The sequence below is a fragment of the Plodia interpunctella genome, chromosome 13 (genome assembly GCF_027563975.2).
Source record: "Plodia interpunctella isolate USDA-ARS_2022_Savannah chromosome 13, ilPloInte3.2, whole genome shotgun sequence".
In the NCBI taxonomy this organism is placed as follows: domain Eukaryota; kingdom Metazoa; phylum Arthropoda; class Insecta; order Lepidoptera; family Pyralidae; genus Plodia; species Plodia interpunctella.
Window position 1 is genome coordinate 9,953,490 of NC_071306.1, and position 20,869 is coordinate 9,974,358.

Genomic DNA, 20,869 nt, shown 5'->3' on the forward strand with positions numbered 1-20,869 from the left:
AATTTAATTTTATACAAAATAACACCAATATCCTTTAATTTCAAATAAAATTTTAAAACAAAAATTATGAAGCTTGCGATGCGTCTTGTTATTTCCTTTACCTGTCATGTTGTCATGTCAGTGTCATGTTCGCGACACGTCAAAACGTAATGTTGCCTAGTTGTTAAACAAAAGTCCCGAATATAGATAAATAAATAATATGGACATAAGACTTCCTACTACATCTATAAATACCTTTTTTCAGTATCTGTTATAGAAGGATATAAGCACGGGTGGGGTGGACAATTTCCACCGATGCCCGCCTGTCAGTTGAACTATCTTGATAAATCTTTTTGCGGTTAGTAAACAACAACGGAAATTTTACGTACGGAATTTTTGTTGTTGTTTGTACCATAGTTATTATTTCCCCATTTTTAGGGTACTTCCTAATACTTACACGGAATTTAAATACATCTATAGATAGAGGTCTCTTTTCTTTTCTCCACGAACTCGTCAGTTTTGACAGCTACAGCTTTGTGATTTGTGTGAATGTGCGAGACTATTGACGAAATAAGTGAAATCAAATTACTGTGAAACTATAAACCCAAGGATAAAGCAGTATTTTAAGCAGCGTCATTGTCTAGGTGAGTTTACAAATATATTATGCCGTCGCTCCGAAAGCGTGCCGTATTACTAGCGTTCCGTATTTAGGGTCAATGACGTGATTGTTTACTACAATGGCAACGCCTCTCGTTCTCCCACAGTTTCTCGCGTATTGTCTTGCGGTTCTCACGTGTTAGTGCACTTTTCCCGGCCTGATTTGCTGGCTGTTTATACCGGAGTACCGGTGCTTGAGTGCGGTGCGGTTAGATCGATCAGTCTTTGTCATCCAAGTGACCGCCTGATTCGGTGATTATCATTGATTCTCAGCTAAAATACGGGTAGTTCTGGTCGGAGCTGGCGGAAGGTCAGTCGGGAAAGCTTAGTGTTTATTTTATCAGTGTCTAATTTGGTCCGGTTGTGGTGTTGGTTTATTATGGGATTGGGACAGTTTTCGCGCGTCTCCTGTCGCCGGGAGACGGTGCCGAGTGCCTAGTGATGTTCTCTGCGCTCGCATACCAATTATCTACGTCATTTCTTGAAGAACAAAAGGTAAGCCATTGGGAATTCCATCTTTTTTGTCCTTCAACCACTTTTTCTATTAGAGTTTTCTATTAGTTGCAGACTGTTTCATATTTGTTTTTCAATATAATAATATGGGTCTGTTGCCATGGTTATGGTTAGTGCATTTTGAAATATATTTTTGCATATTTTTCTATATAAATATTATTCCACCAAGGTATTAAAATAAGTAATTGATGGAATAAGTACTAAAGATTGTATCTTCTAAAAAAGTAACAGTGGCCTTGATTCCTACTTACAGTCACCATTCTACAGGCAATCATATAAAAAATATAAAGGATATACAGATACTGATACAATATTATGTCTTTATCCTTTACAGGATACACAGAGCCATGCTATATAATCTATATAAGTGTTACCTTTAAATAACAAAATAGTAATATTTTCTTTTTTTTGAGTGTGTTAATTGTTAAAACTGGTGTCAGATTTTATTCAAGTAGCGTAAAGTGGTGGCATAGATATCACATATTTAAATAAAACTGAAGAAATTGTAGTTTAAAAGTTAATATACTATTTCATTTGTATGACAGACTAATAACTCAAAATGACATCTAGCATTTACAATTTTAAAAATTTCCAAATTTTTATTACCAGGCAAGAGCGACTGACTCGCTCAACATATTTGGATTGTATATTATAAGAATTACAAGTAGTTCTGTGTATACTAAATTATATTTTTGATCAGGGATGTCATCAGTGACGTTATTTATTATACATTACAAATAAATAAAATATGTATAATAATGTATGTACTGAAGTTCTGTATCTAGCCCTTTTATTAACCTGACATAGTGTTAACATCAATTTCTTTGTGTTAATAATTCACTATGTTAAGACCACATCCACAGTATACATGAAGAGAAGACATTTCCTAAATGAAAAGCAATTTTTCTAAGTTACATTTTTAAATTTTGTTTCAAATCTAAATAAATAAATAAATAAATAAATAAATCTAAATATGCATTATTGTCAATGGTATACTTAATGTATTTTTTTTTAATAATTCCTTTTAAATAATTACTACCTAATTTATTATTTGCTTAAACACATTTATGAAATCTTTATTAACCCATCACTTACTAAACGGTAGCTGGCTACCAAATAACAATTGTTTACCTATTGTGTCTCGATTCTCTGTGATCAACAGGTTAATATATTATAGTACTGTGTATATAGAAAAATGAATATATGAAATATTGCAATAATTGGAACTAGAAAATCTTGTTCTAAACTTTTATTAGGCAGCCCTATAAGAAAGAATTATTCATGTGTTCTGTCAATTCAATTTCTACTGACATCATTGCACTGGCAACAATGCAGGTGGTGTGCAGTTTTCTATTTCTCAGCCAGTCAACTGGAAACACATTTTTTGTGCCAACTTTTTTTTAAGAATGCAACTTCGCGTGATTTTACTCAACTGTTATGAGCTATTATGCTGTTCACGCATTTAGTGGGTTCACAAGCAGTGGTTACCTTTTTGAAAGTACTTGTTAATGTTAAATGGTCTATCTGTCAGTGCCAAATATCATCATAATTACACTATAGCAGTTCTTTGAATGACTTGTTACAAACATTCAAAAATACATATCTTTATTTCTTCTTTATAATAATAGCAGTAAGATACATAGGTATGATACACAATGGTACAATATTTTCAAAAACAAAATTTTGGAAAAAAAAAGATCAAGAATTTAGGATGTTCGAAATAGGAGAGGATATATTCGCACTTTACTCATGTCTTGATAATTATACATCTGTCTGTCTGCAGTGAAGTATATTGCGCCCCTTCTTCGTATCCTGTGTTTTGGGAGAAGGGCGCTGAAACGTCAGCTACATTAAATAAATTAAATGTTCGTACTAAGTCTGTTAAATATGTAGTTATTATGTGACTTTATTCATAATTGCTATTCATAGCGTATCTCACACTCAGTAATACAGAAATGAGTCATTATATTCCCAACATTTGATATCAGTAACTATATCTATTAGTTCTGCTTTACATTGAAGCGGTGTTCTTTTTGGAGTAAACCTACACTTTTATATTATCACAGAGGGTCATGTCATGGCCTGTGGAATCTAAAATGGTTCTTCACCCCAAAGATTTTCTAATATTTTCACCACCGTATGCCATCTCTGGTAACTGTTTATTCTTTATTCCTTACGAAGTAGACAGAGTTTAGTCAAGTTCAGTCTTATAGGTGGAAATTCTGAAATATTATAAAAGATAGTATTAATGAAATCATATGTATAAAATTAAATTGCAGTAGTTTTATTTTGTATCAGAATCTTATTCTCAAATCTCTATCGCACCTGAAATCAATAACTTCTTAGCCCACGTAGACTGGCTGCGGTATCGGTCACAAGTACGTATGAGTTAGAGATAAGCATCGCTATTCACTACTGATAAGGATATCTAGCTCGTGCTTAATTCAGGCGTGTCTAACTGGAGATGGAACTTGGCGGTTAGAACAGTGCGCCCGATCAGATTCGCTGGTAAATTGTGGAGAAAATTGAACTCCTCAATTAAAGATATATATGGTGTAAATACATAAGGGATTAGCCCCAAAACATAGTTTAAAGAAATTCATTGTTCGGCAGCTATGCGACTTACGACCTAATAAGCTTAAAATATGAATCACCAACCGGAAAATTAACTAAAACTATTATTTTTCACAAACAAATCACAAATGTATGACGAAATAAATGGGGATAGAGGTAATCTCGCGCCTCAGCATCATTTTAATTGTTTTAGCATTGTTTCCATTTAATGTGTCTGTGGATGTGTTGGCGAGTGGCCGTGATGTGAATCGTGTTGTGATACTGTGTGGTTATTATGTCGTGTTGTCCACCCTTTGTCCCTTGTCTCCGCAGGAAGGTATGTGTTTTGGAATATAAAATTATTGGTCGAGGAGAACGCACTGCGATCTTATTGCAAAATGACAGATATTAAGGGCACTAACTTATCTGAAGTGAACGTATTCCCATAAAGATCTTGATTAAAGGAGACCTGTCCCACAGATTTGACCGCTGCCCAAATCACATGGATTGTCGCAGAGAATTTACGCGTCTAAACGAAGAATAAATAAATAATGTATTGATATTAACACAAATTGTCATGGCATTGGCCGCTGTCTATGGTGTCGGTGTTTTGCATGTTCTGTTCAGACAACAATCGATATTTTCTGTTTGGGTTAAGGGCATCACTAATCGCTGTCAGTCACGCAGCATGCTTGTACTTTCTTTCATTAGATAGTACAGGCAACAGCACTTGCAACGGTACAGATACATTGTCAATAGCCGCTACATATGGCCGAATATCAAACTTACATATATTTGAGTTGACTGTAGCTACTTTGTTATTTAATATTTTATTAATTCTACTAATATTATAAATGCGAAAGTTTATGAGGATGTATGTGTGTGTGTGTATGTTTGTTACTCTTTCACGCAAAATTTACTGGACCGATTGTTATGAAATTTGGTACACGGGTAGAATATAACCTAGAATAACACATAGGGTACTTTTTATCCCGAAATTCCCACAGGAGCGAAATATTTGATTTGATTGTTTTTAAATATTTGATTTCCTTTTTGTCTCTCTTCATCGTGGTCATTATCCACTGCTTGCAAAACAAGCATCCCACCATTTATGCTAAGATTTTTTGTTATTATAGTCACCTGAAAATTGTCATGCATTTAAATATCATAAGAAATACATATGATACTAATGGAAATGCTAATCCAAATATTTTGTACTAGTTGTTGCCCGGGACATTGTTCCCGTGGGAATTTTGAGATAAAATATACGTTTACCTCTTTATAATAATAGTATAAATGATGCCCTTAATATATATATATATATATACATAGATTTATGAAATTTGATTTAAATTAAAAACAGTTGCGTTTATTTTGTTCTCGGTATTCCACATTTGCTTTTGAGGAAGCTGTAAATTGTTGACGCCAAGAAGTTATATTTCCAATGCCCTTTATTGAATAATAATAATCACAATAAAATTATAATAATAACAATAAAATTATGGTAGTACAGAAAATGTTATGCAAAAGGCGGCCTTATTGTATTGTGCCATGCTTTCCAAGAAGACAAGGACAAACATTTCATCCCGGAAAATGTATCGTTTTAATGGGTAAAACACTGGCAAAGTCGCTATAGAAAGCGAGCTAATAAATAAGTCTTCAATAAATCCAACAATAAAATCGCTAAACTTAGTAATTTCGTGCGTCATCGCGATCGGATAACTGACGACCTCTGGACGAACTAATTGACTCCTAAGATCACGACTCACATATAGGTCATACTCATACTGGTATACTAGTGTCGGTATTGTTGCTGTCATGCCTGAATTTATGTTAATTAATATTGAAATTGGCCAATATCGAAGCGCATCATGCATATTATCACGCATCATGTTCTACGAAACTTATCCAGTGAATTAGTTAAATGGCCACCAGATACTGACATTACTGAAGAGTTTTGCATAGCGTGGGGAGAGTCTTATGAACAATCAGCTTACATAACAAATAATGTATGTTCTCCTAAGCTCCCAAACCGATCCCGGAATTATGTAGTGTGTAGATCCTCAGTATAAGAGCTAAACCACTATTAGAAAACAAATTAGAATGATACTGTTTAGGGATGACTTGTTCAATTTATTCTTTACTTTCCTCATCCACTGTGAGCGAAGACCTTTGCAAAAGTATTCAAATATTCTCACAATATGGATAGGAAAGGCATCGGCGCGCCATGTGCCATGTCACAGCCAGACGTGACGTCATCTGCAATTCCGCATGCAAGCTGCGTTCCCGTGCAATTGAATTCCTTGTGAGACTTGTTCCTGTTATTCTGCTATTATTTTAAGCATCATCGCGCAGAAAATTGTATCATATTTAAGTACGTAATATGCGATAAGGCCGTCACGCTAATTTTAAGATACTTATCTTCCGAAAGTCGTAGAGATAAACCAATACAATTTTATATTTATGCTTAAATTATAAATTTATAATCAAAAGGAAATTAGGAAGTGTCCAACTGAACAACATGACGTAATAAGATGGATGACTTTTCTTTATAATATTGACTTTCACAATTATATGTTTCTCTGTCATAAATATGTTTCACAAAATATGCATCTTCATTTACCTAAACGAGATAGTGTTTGAATCACTAATTGGGAAACCAGAGAGATATCCGAGCTTTAGAAATGTATCTAGTAACAAAATTTTGTGCTAAAATTCAGATGCTATAATTACACAACCGGTGTCGCGAAAGTGAACCTGTAAGTTGGTGTCATTGGTCGGTCAGCGACCATCAGTGGGAAGTATGCGAAATTAAACGTGCGAAAAGACACTTTCCATTTCAGAAACTTTTTTGTTTTTTATAAGATCGCCATGGTCACCAGGCTTCTGGTTCTGATCATCATCTCCGTTCGGGTTCTCTCTCCAATCAGAGCCTCTTCCCAGTTGCTTCCCAGTCGTTGAGTATGAAAGTCCAGGGTTCGCTTTCCTACATTTTCGCCTCCACTTCGCACAGTCAGCATCCATAGTTGTCAGAACATTATATTAACAGGCACGCATATCAATCTTGACGACATCCTACTCCGTTCGGCTTGTATAGAGGGTTTTCCGATAATCCACCTGTGACTGGTGGCTGGGAACTTAACGGAATAAGCCTTTTTAACTTTATTAAACGGTTTCCAATTTTCCAAACTTTTCACTATCTTCTTTCTCCTCTTTTCTTCTTCTTTTTTCCTTCCACTGATTATTATTTTTTCACTTTTCTCTATCTAGCAACGTATGGAATACTGCTATACTATGCATATTTCTTTGTCATTATAACTCTTTTCTCCTTTGGGTCATTCATGACTTCATGATTCGGCAACCTGAACACAAAACCTGTATTCTAAAATTTCAAAGGAAACATTAATCAGAGGCATTGTGATTTGAATGGCAGTATTTAAATATATATTTACGTCATTAGTCTGTCATACATAATTTATTTAGCATTGTTTTGTGAACGATTATTCTGTTTTGAAAGTTTATTATAGCCGCATTCTCTATTGGATTGGACTCCAATATATTTTACGGCATAAAGTTTATGTAATTTCCATTATCTCTTATGCAGATGTGCAAGATTTTAGAAAGTAAACATGGCAATAATGTGAAAATTTTCATCTTTATTTCTGACACTAGTAACAGATGTCCTCCACGTCGCGGTGGGCTCCATACTGTAGTATCATCATCTAATGACAGAACACTAGTGAATCAACATCGGTCATCTTCTAAGATTGCTCATGCGGCATTGCAATTAGTTTGGACAAGATAATATGTCCTTATCTGTACTTGATTATGAGAAACATAGACACCATTCATCAAAACATGAGTAATGATGTGGGGTCGCAATATCGTAGGGGTATAGTTCAGATCATAAGTTTGATAAATGATAATGATGACGAATAGTGAGCAGGTTAGAAAACAGTACGGAACTGTGAATATCATTATAATAAAAGTGTCGATAAAAGGAAAATAACTGGGCATTAACGTTTATGCCCGGAAAGCCTCTCTCTTTCATCCTCGCGTATTCCTACTAATCGAGCCTGTGACACTGCGGAGCCCGCTCGCATTAACCCCGGCATTAGAAATAAGCCATAAATTTTTAAGAATTGGCTGTAGTTTTTCAACCGACCTTCTCTTTGGGAATGATATTGCATATCGGCTGTCAAAACTATGTGTCTCTCAGCCACCTCGTACGATATTCACGGGAGCATATGTAGTGGTTATATTATAGCGCAGAACCATCTCAGTGCGTTAATAAAAATAGTTTGTGGTCGTTTCAGGGCCCGGACGTAATTTACTTGCTAAATTGCAAGTCATTAATTATTTTAAAAGTTTCTCTCTTTATGTCAAAACGTGCAATGCGTTCGCAACAATTAAAATTAAAACAACTTTCTGTACTAATTACCGTGGACCCCATAAAGGTTTATCCATCGTAATTTGAACTCTAAAACGACGTGATAAAAGCTATTGCAATGTTTTATATAATAGCACACAATTTCTGTGTTAAGTACTAGTGTAATAACTTCCGACTGAGTCAGACTTAGCGTAAACCTTTGAAATAGATACGTTGTTTTTTTTATAAATTGTGTTGTCACGTTTTCAGTGAAGCTTGTCCTATTCCGCCGTCAAGTAAAAGGTAATTCACTTCCTTGTTCAATAGGCAAAGTTTCGCCATATAATATTTATTAAACAAAGAAAACTATGGGTTTTATTTCCGTTTCCACCAGATGGTCATGCTGATGACATTGTTAGTCCCTTGTCTCTCAGTAATGTCTATTGCCAGGAGAGGGTCTATTTACCAGTCTGTAATAGTGGTATTGTGCCGTGCTGAATAGTTACCCTTGGCACATATGGTATAGCCTTTGCAACTTATAAGCAACAATAGTAATCCCAAAGAGAAGACCGGTTGCCAATAATAGCCATATAACAAAATTGTAGTCTTTACACCGAGGCCGGGTCCGAGGGGCCTTTCACAACAGAAATTCGCGAGGATGGATGAGAGAGAAACAGTAGTATAGACAGCATAGCTGTTTAAAGGTTCCAGGCTTTAGTTTCAATTCTTTAAGGCCCTACATAGCTGCTAGCGCTAAATGTGATGGTGGCACTAGTGTGCGCCTATGTAACTAGGACCTTAAGTTGAACGTAGAAATATGTTGGAAGTAGATTACTTATCACGGTACGATCAGCTCCAGATATAATCGGCGTGGAACAAAGAGGCGGAACAGTTACTCTGTGACGTCACAGTCCATTGAGACTTCACACGTGCTCAGTGTACACAATGGGGTACAAAGCGGAACGGCGACAAGCGAACAGTGTGCGAATAGTGTGCAACTAATTGGCCATTCCTATGCTAATCTCGGTGAAAATATTTGAATGTTACAATGAGCTAGTTGGTCGCAAACGTCGAGAACAAAATGTACTACAGCATATTAAAGTATTTGTACTACAAACACATGCTCTCTACACATAATGTGAGCTTGAGCTGATCAAAACAAAGTCAACTCGATTGGTCGTAACATACAGTGAAGTTGGTCGTGGTCTCGTGGTTCCCACAGTTAGAGAACAAAAAGGCGTAGACAAAGTTACACTCGCTACAACAAAAATATTACATTTGTACTTTTTATTCCCAATAAGAACAAAAAAATGCATCACTACAAAGCATTAAACAAAATCGCTTCCGGTCCTCGTGTCCGTGCTCGTATGCTCGTAGATCTTTAAAATTACGCAACGGATTTTGATGTCAGGTTTTTTTAATAAATTTATTCCTCAGGAAAGTTTAGCTGTAAATATATATTTATTTATTATGGATTTACCGGAACGAGACCGGGACTGGTGTCTAGTAAAGAATATTCGTAATAAATATAAACTTAATCGTGGTTTTACCGTAGTGGGAGCGAGATATTGTAATTTGGTTGGTGTGCCCCTTTTTAGAGAGTATATTACAATCCGATTTTGAATATGCTCTGACTTCTACCAGTATAAAATTAAAGTCAGCTGAAAATGAAATGCCTGAGAATTCCTTAAGGAAATACATAAATGATAATAAATAAATATAAAGCCCCACATTGCAGCAGTATTACAATCTCTACCCAGTTAAACTAGATGTGCACGGAGCTTCTATGGCTATTCAGGGTTATAATTTTTTTATAAGTTTTAAACCAGGTCATTTTCTATCCGTTTGCCAAATGCCATTAAAATCCGCTGTGCGGTTGGAGTATATAATATTGGGTTATATGAACATTGGTTTTTTTTATATATTCATTATTATAAACATCGTAAATGCCAAAGCATGATTACAATACAGCTGTGTGTTGGATAAGATAATAAGTTTACAATAATTTTATTCTCATAAGAATTACAAAAATTAATTCATTCATAAAATTCATAAAACTTAGTAAATACAAAAATATACAATACTAGCTACGTATAATAATACTAGTTTAAATTCCATTAATCTATTTTTTATCTCTCTTTGTGAGGAGAGATAGCAGCTTATACCTACAAGTTTATGAAACACTTGATTTCAGCTGGAGAGAAAGGAAATCAAGAAGAGCTCAGTTCATAGAAAAAGCCGCTCGTCTCAGTTCATAATCTTGTAGGATATAAAATCAGACAGAAATGGAAACATACTCGTACTTTATCGACAATAATGAAGAGCAATCAACTTTTTAACTTTTGAGGCATTTTCCGTGCGTAATTAAATCGATATTTGATATCGATTCCACGCAATAGCAGTTTCGAGAATTTCATGACTGTGACGTGATTGAGGTCGTCACACTGATGGTCAAGCACGAGCTGCAGTTAATGGCACGTAGAATTCCATCGGTATCGCGAATATTATCGTGATGTAATCACGATTGTTATCGCTTCAATATGAATGTCTAATCATAGTAATTACTTATATGTATGTATGTATGGCTACTCTGTGTTCTTTCTTTTTTGTAGCTGTATATGTTAGTTTTGTGGCCGTTGTTGATGTCAGCAGTACTAGTCACTCTAATGTCATCAATTTGGGAATTTTGTTATAAGTTTTATAGAAAAATCGACGAATTAGTTACAATATGTAATGTAATAAAATTACTGCATCTCTTACCAAATAAATAATTGTGTTTATGAAATAGGTTTAAATTGTAATTCACGAGAGGAATAGCATATAAGTAACACGCATAGTTGAGGATTAAACGTACCAACTATATTTAGAAATTATATTTTACCTAGATTAAATAGACTTTTAATTTAGTCAAGTCGACTGCTTCTCCCGAGACAACATCGTTTCCAATTCGTGACATGTATCTGTAGATATTTTGGGTTTGTCCATGATCATCATGTGCCTTATTTAATATTATAGCATGAACAGCATTTAAAATAGTTTTGACCACTTACGGCGGTCATAGTTCTGCGATGATAGCTCAAAATGGATGCGCCGGTGTTGCGTCACCTTCCAAATCTGATCCGTTACATGCCATTCTTAAAATTCTCCCACCCACAAGTGTTTATCAAGTAAGATATGTGAAACAAAAGACAGACTAAATTAAAATACACTGGTATATATCACGTAATATCACTGGTATATATGAGCGAATAAGTCTCATATGTGTTGTGGTGTTCGACATATGGTCGCCCTATTTCTCCCATAGCTATGACAGTGGCTTTCAACATCTAGGTGCTGCAAAGTCGGCTGAGAATCATTTTTTTTTTTTGTGGGGGCTAGATATTAAAATATGGGGGCTCAAAGAGTTATCATGTCTTTACATTTTGCCATGTAAGGATCAAGTTTTGGGATTCCCTCTGTTTTCTGCTATTGGATACAGAGTTGTGGGGAATCCCGCCACTGTATTATTATACATAATTTTGATTATATATAAGTATATGTATATATATATATATATATATATATATATGTGTATTATTGTGTATTATACGTATAGGTATATTCAATTTATATGTTTTGCTGAGAATCAATTAGTTTTATAACCGCGGTCTCTACCGAAACCGAAAGAATTAATTCCATTGAGAATAAATTCCATTCCTTTAGTGTAGTCTGGCCAAGGCAGAAATTAATTTCTATTGCATTCGAGCTATGCTATTCATATTAAACAACGCATTTTTTTAGTTTTAGTACTATGCTTAAGAATTTCTCATAAGATGAAACAATCGGCTGAGTCATAGGTTATGACTGTACGTATATAGTTTTCTAAATATTGATTTTTAATACTATGGATCCAACTCGGTGACATTTGTGTGCAAGAAAACTTTCATTTAGAAGAAAAAAGTGTTCATCTACTGAAAACTTTGTAAATCATCAGGAAAACATTTTGTTGTTGATTGACGTTAAATCATAAGCAGTCGTCATCTGTGGCCATTAGTAACGTCTAGACAGGACGTACCTACATGAGTGCACGTCTAGTCAGACTTGCGGAAACGCATGTATATACGTAATATATACGTTGCAACTTCCTTTCCAAAAACCAATACTTGTTTGTTTAATTAATTTATTCAAGGAATTGGAGCGTGACGATCTATTCAACTGGTTTTATAAGATCGTGTTGCTGCATATTTTATTTCTATCTTTATGTATAAAGTCATGGAATTTCAAAATAATCCATGGTATAACTACATCACCCAGCTGTCATAATATTATCATATATATTTTTTGTTCCAAATAAATTTCTTATTGTCTTTTTAAATTATGTGGGGCCAGTAGGTACAGTATATAAATTCCTTCAATTTTGTGCTGTCACTTGCCTTTTCCATCCGTATTCCCTCCATCTTCATATTGTTTTTTCTTCTTCTTCCAAATAGACTGACATGTACTATAAATCGGTCAGGTCACGGGGACTCAAACTGTGTTAACAATCCACATCGAAGGCGAACCGTTGGTTCATGTCCCAGTTGGCGACGCAGCCACTTGTAACTGGGGACGCTAATACACATTTTGTATGTTGTTTTTTTAAAAAGGCAGGTCAGTAATATGATTTTATTTATAAAAGGCTTTATATAATGGCTCTACCTTGTTGAGTCATAGTTTTTTTTTGTCATAGTTACCGGCATCCGTTGACATAAGGATTTTATCAACATTCGATAGCCAAATATACAATATACATATTTATTTACCAGATAAGGCGTTTAGTAATCTTAGTTTTGTTACCACTTGAAGTTTGCCGACCTTTTGGCCCAACGTTTTATTTTTACCATTTTTTGAAGTACATCGATTCGTTTTTATATCAACTCTGCATTTGACACGAGACAAAATTAAGCTTGGATCAATGTTTTCAATGGGATTTCATTCTTCTTTTTCTTCTGACTTTGGTCGGTGGGCCACATCACTCTCTTTATTTTAATACTTTTGGGTTTATTGTCTTGGTTGTAAAACGCATTGCAATAATGTCAAGCGTTGGCGCCAAGATTTTATAACCCTTTTGATGATGATTTATTAGACGACAACTGTGACGTGGGCCTAGTACTTGGCGTGACTTCTGGTGCCCGGAATCATGTCCTTTTATCAAACAATCGGACAATTAAACACCAGGCTCTCTTGATTGTTCACCTCGTCGGAAATCTGCCATATAACCTCAGCGGAATTTAGAAAAAGTTTCTCGAAATTAATCTTATAAAAAGACGACCACTGCCTGACTCATATTCAGACTTTATCTCAGTTTACGTGCGCAAGGGACGGGAGAGTGGCTCATTTCTGTCACAAAACTGATATCATACCTGATTCATTACATCAATCTATGATGATGAATAAGCCATGATAAGTGGGCTTCTATGATGTGATTACGTCTCAAGAAGCTATCATCGCTTACTTCGATGGCTCGGCGACCTCAAAAGGATCTTGGCCTTCGATATTTTTACTCTTTTCTTGTTCTGCTCTCTTTCTCTTCTTGCTCCTTACCAGTCGGCACTTTGAAGATTGCTTCTTTTTCTAGTTTATTCGATCTAGGATCTACGCCCAATATTTACCCAATTTCTTCCTAAAAATTATACAAGATATTGGATTCTGCTCATTATGATAGATAGATAGATAAAAACTTCATTTCTTACTGTTTCACACAATTACATACAAAGAAAAATAATATAACATAAAAATACATAAGCAGCTCAGCTATATGTTACACAGAAGAGTACCAGCTGATACCTTTGAGATAGCGCGGACGAGAACTGAGATTATGTAGATTTTTCGTTTTGAGTATTAAATAAATTGGTTTATGTTGCAGTGCGTCACCAAGTGCCACAGCCCCAGCATAATGTCGAAGAAGCCGGGCGCGCAGCCCACGCTGCACAAGGTCATCATGGTGGGTTCGGGCGGCGTCGGCAAGTCTGCGCTCACGCTGCAGTTCATGTACGACGAGTTCGTCGAAGATTACGAGCCCACCAAAGCGGACAGCTATAGGAAGAAGGTGGGACCCTATTAATAACGTGAAACTGATCGTTTATTCAAAGACAACACGATATTTTTAAATGTTAAAATTATTTACATTACATAAATCAGAAACAGTGCCTACTAAAAAATACTCAAAAATTTAAATAAGAAATAATATCTCTCTTTTAACTTTCCCCGAACGCTCTACTATATATAATGTGCTATTATTTCATTGGATGTTGAATTCAGGCTTCAAATATCAGGGACTGGGACTGACAGGTCCGGATGCTGCCGTTCTTAGAAGATTATATGTATCCTAGGTAGTCTAGAACGGGTTAGGACGGGCCGAACCCGCGTCGATAAGTGTGAAGACTCCTTAAGTGTAGCTCCTGCGCACGATACGACTTCAGACAGGCTGAAGACGACACGATGTCTCATGCGCACGACACGATGACGTCACATGACGTGTGCAATGTACTCGTTAATCCGAAACGTCTATTAGCGCGTTAACCTCACGTCTATTTGGAGTTAATTAGGTTAGCAATCGTGATTTTTATGTTGACTTCACTGGTTAATGTCTATTTTAGGAGAAATATCCATTATTGGTTTGTGAATTGCTATTTATATAAGGAAAATATACACAATATATCTTTACATTTAAATTTACGATCTAAAACCAGATATTAACCATTAAAGAGAACTTCACAAGCACTTTCTTCTCTAAATGGTACAAATTACTGACCATTACTAAAAAAGCCCTGATAAGAAAATTTAAACAATTTTATAAAATTGCCAATTCCAGGTGGTACTAGACGGCGAGGAAGTCCAGATAGACATCCTGGACACGGCGGGGCAGGAGGACTACGCTGCGATACGAGACAACTACTTCAGGTCCGGGGAGGGCTTCCTCTGCGTCTTCTCCATCACAGAGCCCGAGAGCTTCGACGCGACGCAGGAGTTCAGGTGACCTGCTACTTAATATATATGTCAAATCATTTTGCGTGTCACTTGCTCTGAAAAAGGTTCTAGGTGTAATGACTAATAATGACTGGAATCATCTCGCTTTTGAAACCCTCTGTGACAGACTTCCGATGTAGCAGTACGGCATGACTTAAATTCAAAATTTCACTTATTAACGCCAAAAAAATCACTTAAGACTAAGTCTACTGTCGACTTCCAAAGCGCAAATGATGAAGAAACGACGCAACAAACAACCAATTAGATGAGAGAAAGAGAGAGAGATAGATAGAGAGAGAGAGTGACCATGACCAATCAGCAGCGGGCTATATCTCTGAACCGTGAAGCTAATGAGCCTCCATATCGTGGCAGAGAGCAGATCTTGCGCGTGAAGAACGACGAGAATATCCCGTTCCTGCTGGTGGGCAACAAGTCCGACCTCGCGGACAAGCGCCGCGTGCCGCTGGACGCGTGCCGCGAGCGCGCCCTGGGCTGGCAGGTGCCCTACGTCGAGACCTCCGCCAAGACCCGGGACAATGTCGACAAGGTCTGTACGCTGAACTCTACTCTATTTAAGGGCTCCTCCATTAATCACGTTGGGCTTGAAAGGGGGGTTATATCATAAGGGTTTATATCGTCTTGAAATACGTGGATCACCACGTATTTCAAGACAATATAAAAAAAATATTATTACTCTAGTCGAGTAACATCCTCGCCTAAAATCACGTGTATTTTTAGTGCCTACAAAAAACTCGACTAGTATACAGGGGTGCTAGTGTCTTAAATCTCACCACGTATCACGAAGGTTTATTTATACACGATGATTTTATGTATTTTAATACATGACAACAAAAAACATGACGTGATTAATGAACGGCCCCAAAATGTGAGGTCCCACATCATCATCCGCCAAACCTTATACCACTTTATGTGGAGTCGGTACAGCATGTCCTTTACTTCCTCTATTTATATTTATTTATTTATTTAATATATTTATTTATTTATTTAATATATGTATTTATTTATTTAATATATGTATTTATTTATTTAATATATGTATTTATTTATTTAATATATATATTTATTTATTTAATATGACGACCTCGGTGGCGCAGTGGTAAAGTTCTTGCCACTGAACCGAGAGGTCCCGGGTTCGATCCCCGGTCGAGTCATGATGGAAAATGATCTTTTTCTGATTGGCCCGGGTCTTGGATGTTTATCTATATATGTATTTGTTATAAAATATAGTATCGTTGAGTTAGTATCCCATAACACAAGCCTCGAACTTACTTTGGGGCTATCTCAATCTGTGTAATTTGTCCTAATATAATATATTTATTTATTTATTTAATTTCTTACATCCCGCCGGACACACTTCATCCATCTCTTCTTTGGTGTTACTCTATTTCTCTCCCATTCAAGTCCTGTTCCCTTTTTTACAATATTGATCGTCTCCCTTCTGATAACGTTGCCGTACCATCGAATTTTTCTATAAGGTCTCACAAGTAAAGTCGAATTTATTTAAATTTGCACCAGTTAAGCCGAGCCGCGTATGCTCTAAACGCTTTCACAGCTTTCTCGTTAGCTAGTCGCCGCTTGGCTTAAATGGAGTATTCTATTTTTTTTTACTTTGTAAAGAAGCGAAATTAAACATTATTGGGAGGACGTACTCAAAATATATTATTTTACATAAATATGTATATTACTTAAAAATATTTGTGAGAAATAAGAATTATAAATTAAGATATGTCAACTAGTTTCGATCGTTTAGAATACCATTCTCAAGACGAGTGGGGCTCAGCCCGCGCCGCGGCGAACCGACATACTCGACAATCACGAGTGACACACACGTATTTTAAAATTATATATTCATTTATCTTTTTTGGCCTGCGCAGACGACTCGTCCTCGGCTTAATTTTACCCCGTACTTTTCGCCTTTTACACGCATTTGGATCCGCCGAATGTATTCGTCTGCGCAAGTCCTTTTATCTGTGTCGGTTTTGGATAGTCCTCGTCCGATCGATGTGGTGAAGGTAGCTTTATGAGTCGTCTCCCCCGCAGGTGTTCTTTGACCTCATGCGGGAGATCCGCTCGCGCAAGTCAGACGAGTCGCGCGCGCCCAACGGCACGCTCAAGGACCGCAAGCGCAGGAAACTCAAGTGCAGCATTTTGTAGAGACACCCCCCCCCCCCCTCCCCCCACCACCACACCACCACCCACCAGCCAGAAATGTACGCGGCGATGCGTCATGCTTGTTCGGCTATCCGCGGATTTTGTTTACTTGTCTTTAGCTAATTAATCAAGGGTCCTTCCGAGATGAGTTCGCTACGTGATGCGTAGTTGTAACGTGTTCAGTCACACACTGTGTGACTTGTAATGCTCTGAATTGTAACCAATAATATATTTGAGTGAATAATTTTACGACTAGGTGAAATATAATAAAATCTTGAGCTTTTTTTTTAAAAAAATAAATACATAAACCCCGATATTGTTCGATTCTGTTAAAGAGAAAGATTTATACATTTACGTGGATAGCGAAGGGATAAGCCGCGATGTACTAGAAGTAAGCTATGGCTATGTAAAAAGTAATTTGATATTCGCCCATTTTGGTGCTGGCATTTCTCCCGACCGCGGCGCAGCGCGCCGATGTGTTGCGTTGCGCTGCGCCGCGGGCGGGCCTTGTTATAAGCTTCGCTTGCACGTTATTCGTCTACTCCCGCAGACAATAACAAAACATTGGCATAGAAACTTATTGATATCTTTTTAATTAATGTTCTCGAATATTTTTAAGCCAGTAAATAATTTTTATTTAAGAAGAAAACGTTGCACCATAAGACATCTTATGGTTTACAAAAATAGTTGACATCATTAATTTACTTAAAACTAAGTTCGCCCACCTACAGAGCGCAAGTAGATTTTGGAGCTAGTTTTACACATAATCGGTTCCATATATTATCATTGTCTAATATAGAATGTTGTATTTTTGTGATATTTGTATTAGTCGTTAAGTTTCTATGTCAATATAACTGCAGACATACAGACAGCACTCTGAAGCATGGACGCTAATGTAAGTTTTGTATTTATTCTAAAGTAAGCGCTAAATGTAATGTGTATGCTGGTTGGAATGTACGCGACAGCGCGGTAACACTTGTGTAACATTATCAACTTTACATATTATTAGTCAACGAATATTGTTGTAAAAAATTGTAAAATTTATAAAATAAATGGTGTTTCCGCGTTGACGCCTAATCGTGAAGTCTGCACTGTAGGTCCATGTTTGTTTATGTATTGTCCCTTCTTCTTCCCCACCACGACAGCACATGATGTACAAGATCAAAATAAATCGTTAATGCTTTAAACTCAGTATTAATTACAAAATGTTTCCCTCATGTCAGGGATTTATGCTGTGTTAGTTTCTCAGTAAACTTACTCTAAGGTTTCTCATGTACAGACAGACTTGTTTCACTAGTAAGAGTAACATTTTATATCAAAATATAATAAAGTGTATTGTATTGGCGAGAAACATGTTTTTACCCCCAAGAAACTTAAGCATTCTGAATTAAATGAACTATTTGAAGGACTTTTCTTTCTTCATTTCAATGTTACACTGTCGTGGTCTCGGGATGTCACAACTTCATTTATATTTTATATTTAAATTGTATGTGCTCATTTTTTACTCGTAATTGTAGTCATGTCACTGTATTGTTAATTTATTTGTTCGTTCTAGGTGATTGGAAATTTCAAGGGGACGTTGTATTGCATAATGTATAATAGCGACAAAAAACGTCGCGGACGTTTATTTCTCGTGAACTTAGAATTGCCCTTACAACAAACTTTTCGATTTCTTAAGAATAATCTCGTGAGAAAGGGCATTAATAAATTATTGCATTTTTTAGCAATCATCATAAATCTCGTTTCAACAATACAGCGCCCTCTTGCGGCCGGCTAGTTGTACTACCGGCTTTAGATCTGTCAAATTTATTTATTGAAAAATGTATGCGAGATAATTATTATTATTTACATTTCGTATATTTTCGGCCACATAACGGCCGGGCCGTTATCGCGTAAGTCGATGTTAGGACTCAGCTAGGCATAGACTACTCGCATGGGAGTTTGCTTCTCGAAATATAAAGGTTCTGACGATCTACACCACTCTGACTCGGATCGAAATATTGGACTATGTTCGAATTTCATTGATCTGATCGACCTTTACTCTATACAAAATAAAATCAAAAATGAATCTACGATTTAGTTCCAGTTTTTAACATAAATCAATATTTCGAAACTAGTCTTAGTTGCTTAATATTATATAATGTGCTAATTAAAGGACAAGTTGATATTATTATGCGATCTCGTCAACCTTGCAAATACTTATTAAATTAAATGATTATAAATATTATAATGGATTTGAATGAAAACCGCCACGCGATTCAGTGACTTTCGAATATAGAATTTCGAATGTGGTTATCATGTAGCATAATACATAAACAGGTTATATAATTGTGAATAAGTCAGTTCGTACTGCCAACGTTATATAAATTATAAATAGGGTAAACGTTTTGTGTATGTATAAACTGTAGTCTCATTCGTTCACTTGCAAAGCAGATATTTTGTGATTAACGTTTATATGTTAACAGGGAAATAGAGTATTTTGTATGGAGCATTTATACGTTTCACTGCTGTACTAGACTATGTATAAGAGAAACTGGGAAATGAGAAAACAAGAAGTCAACACAACTACTACAAACGGGAGTCCAAACTGCGGCACAATAAGCCCGCTGCTATTTCTATAAAAAAATATTAAGTACATCACATTAAACTATTTTGAAAGGCTTTGTCGAGATATATAGAGACTCATTCCTAAAAGAACCGAGTCTCGTTTTATTGTAATTCCAAAACTGTATCATTTTAGCACAGCAGTGGACGTAGACGCTGGTGCCCAGCGTTTTCTACTCATGTACTGAATCCTATAGGTTAGTTTAGTTCACGCGTACGACGTACGGCCACTAGAGGAGGTGAAAATACAGAAATATACTGATTTGCAAACTTTGAGTCTTATTTGTGCTCCCATTGATTTATTAACGGGCGAACTTTGATATCGAATTTCGGACCAATTACCCCCTCTACAAACATTCTACTTAAGTCGTTTCTGGGCTGTGGGTCTGCGCAGGCGTTCCTGACCCTCATCCGCCAGATGTCGCGGCTGAAGCGCGGCCTGCCTCAGGAGGAGGACCTCCACGAAGGCAAGCGCTGTCGGGCGCCTTGTTGTATTATTTGCTGACCTGTGCGAGAACTTCTCGATCAAAATACTTTTCTAAGCTTTTATAAGTGATAGCACTGGTGTTGGTGGTAAAGATTCACCAACAAATATTTAGAATATACTTTCTGACAAAGACAACTAAGGATGCTTATCACCGTGCGTAGTGTTGAAGAAAAAGTAGGGAAGCGGCCCATGAAACTCTATTCTGAGAAACATACCCGAAATACGCTCGGACGAGAAAGTGAGATTTATAATATACCCGTGCTGTTTTCTTATAAAAGGGTTATACATAAATACTGTAAATACCTATTATAAAATAGATATTGTATGTAATTAATCTAAAATAAACATTTGAAAAACTCTGGCATTCTTTTTATTACACTGTCTTCTTCGTTGTGTTGACTCATGTGGCGCTCACAATTCACTGCTTGGTCTTCCTCCATCCTCACAACGTGGCCGATCCAGCGAAGTCGCTGTGTTTTGGACTCGTCCATATAATATTAGGCTCGCCGACTAGCTTTTCTACTTCGACATCAGTCCGAATTCTCTAT

At 36.4% G+C, this 20,869-nt stretch overlaps 1 protein-coding gene across 5 annotated transcripts; it reads left to right on the plus strand.

Annotated features, from left to right (window-relative positions):
• Window positions 1-464: 464 nt before the first annotated feature.
• On the plus strand, window positions 465-20,680 carry Rala (Ras-like protein A). 5 transcript variants are annotated; one of them, XM_053754222.1, is made up of 5 exons: window positions 465-623; window positions 13,956-14,138; window positions 14,904-15,064; window positions 15,431-15,605; window positions 17,120-20,104. In XM_053754222.1, exons 2-5 carry the CDS (start codon window positions 13,986-13,988, stop codon window positions 17,231-17,233), a joined length of 603 nt encoding a protein of 200 aa, XP_053610197.1. In that variant the 5' UTR covers window positions 465-623; window positions 13,956-13,985; the 3' UTR covers window positions 17,234-20,104. The 5 variants fall into 5 exon arrangements, with proteins under 5 accessions (XP_053610197.1, XP_053610194.1, XP_053610193.1 ...); XM_053754219.1 differs by lacking the exons at window positions 465-623; window positions 17,120-20,104 and adding exons at window positions 748-1,131; window positions 20,229-20,680; XM_053754218.1 differs by lacking the exon at window positions 465-623 and adding an exon at window positions 750-1,131.
• The last annotated feature ends 189 nt before the right edge of the window (window positions 20,681-20,869 follow it).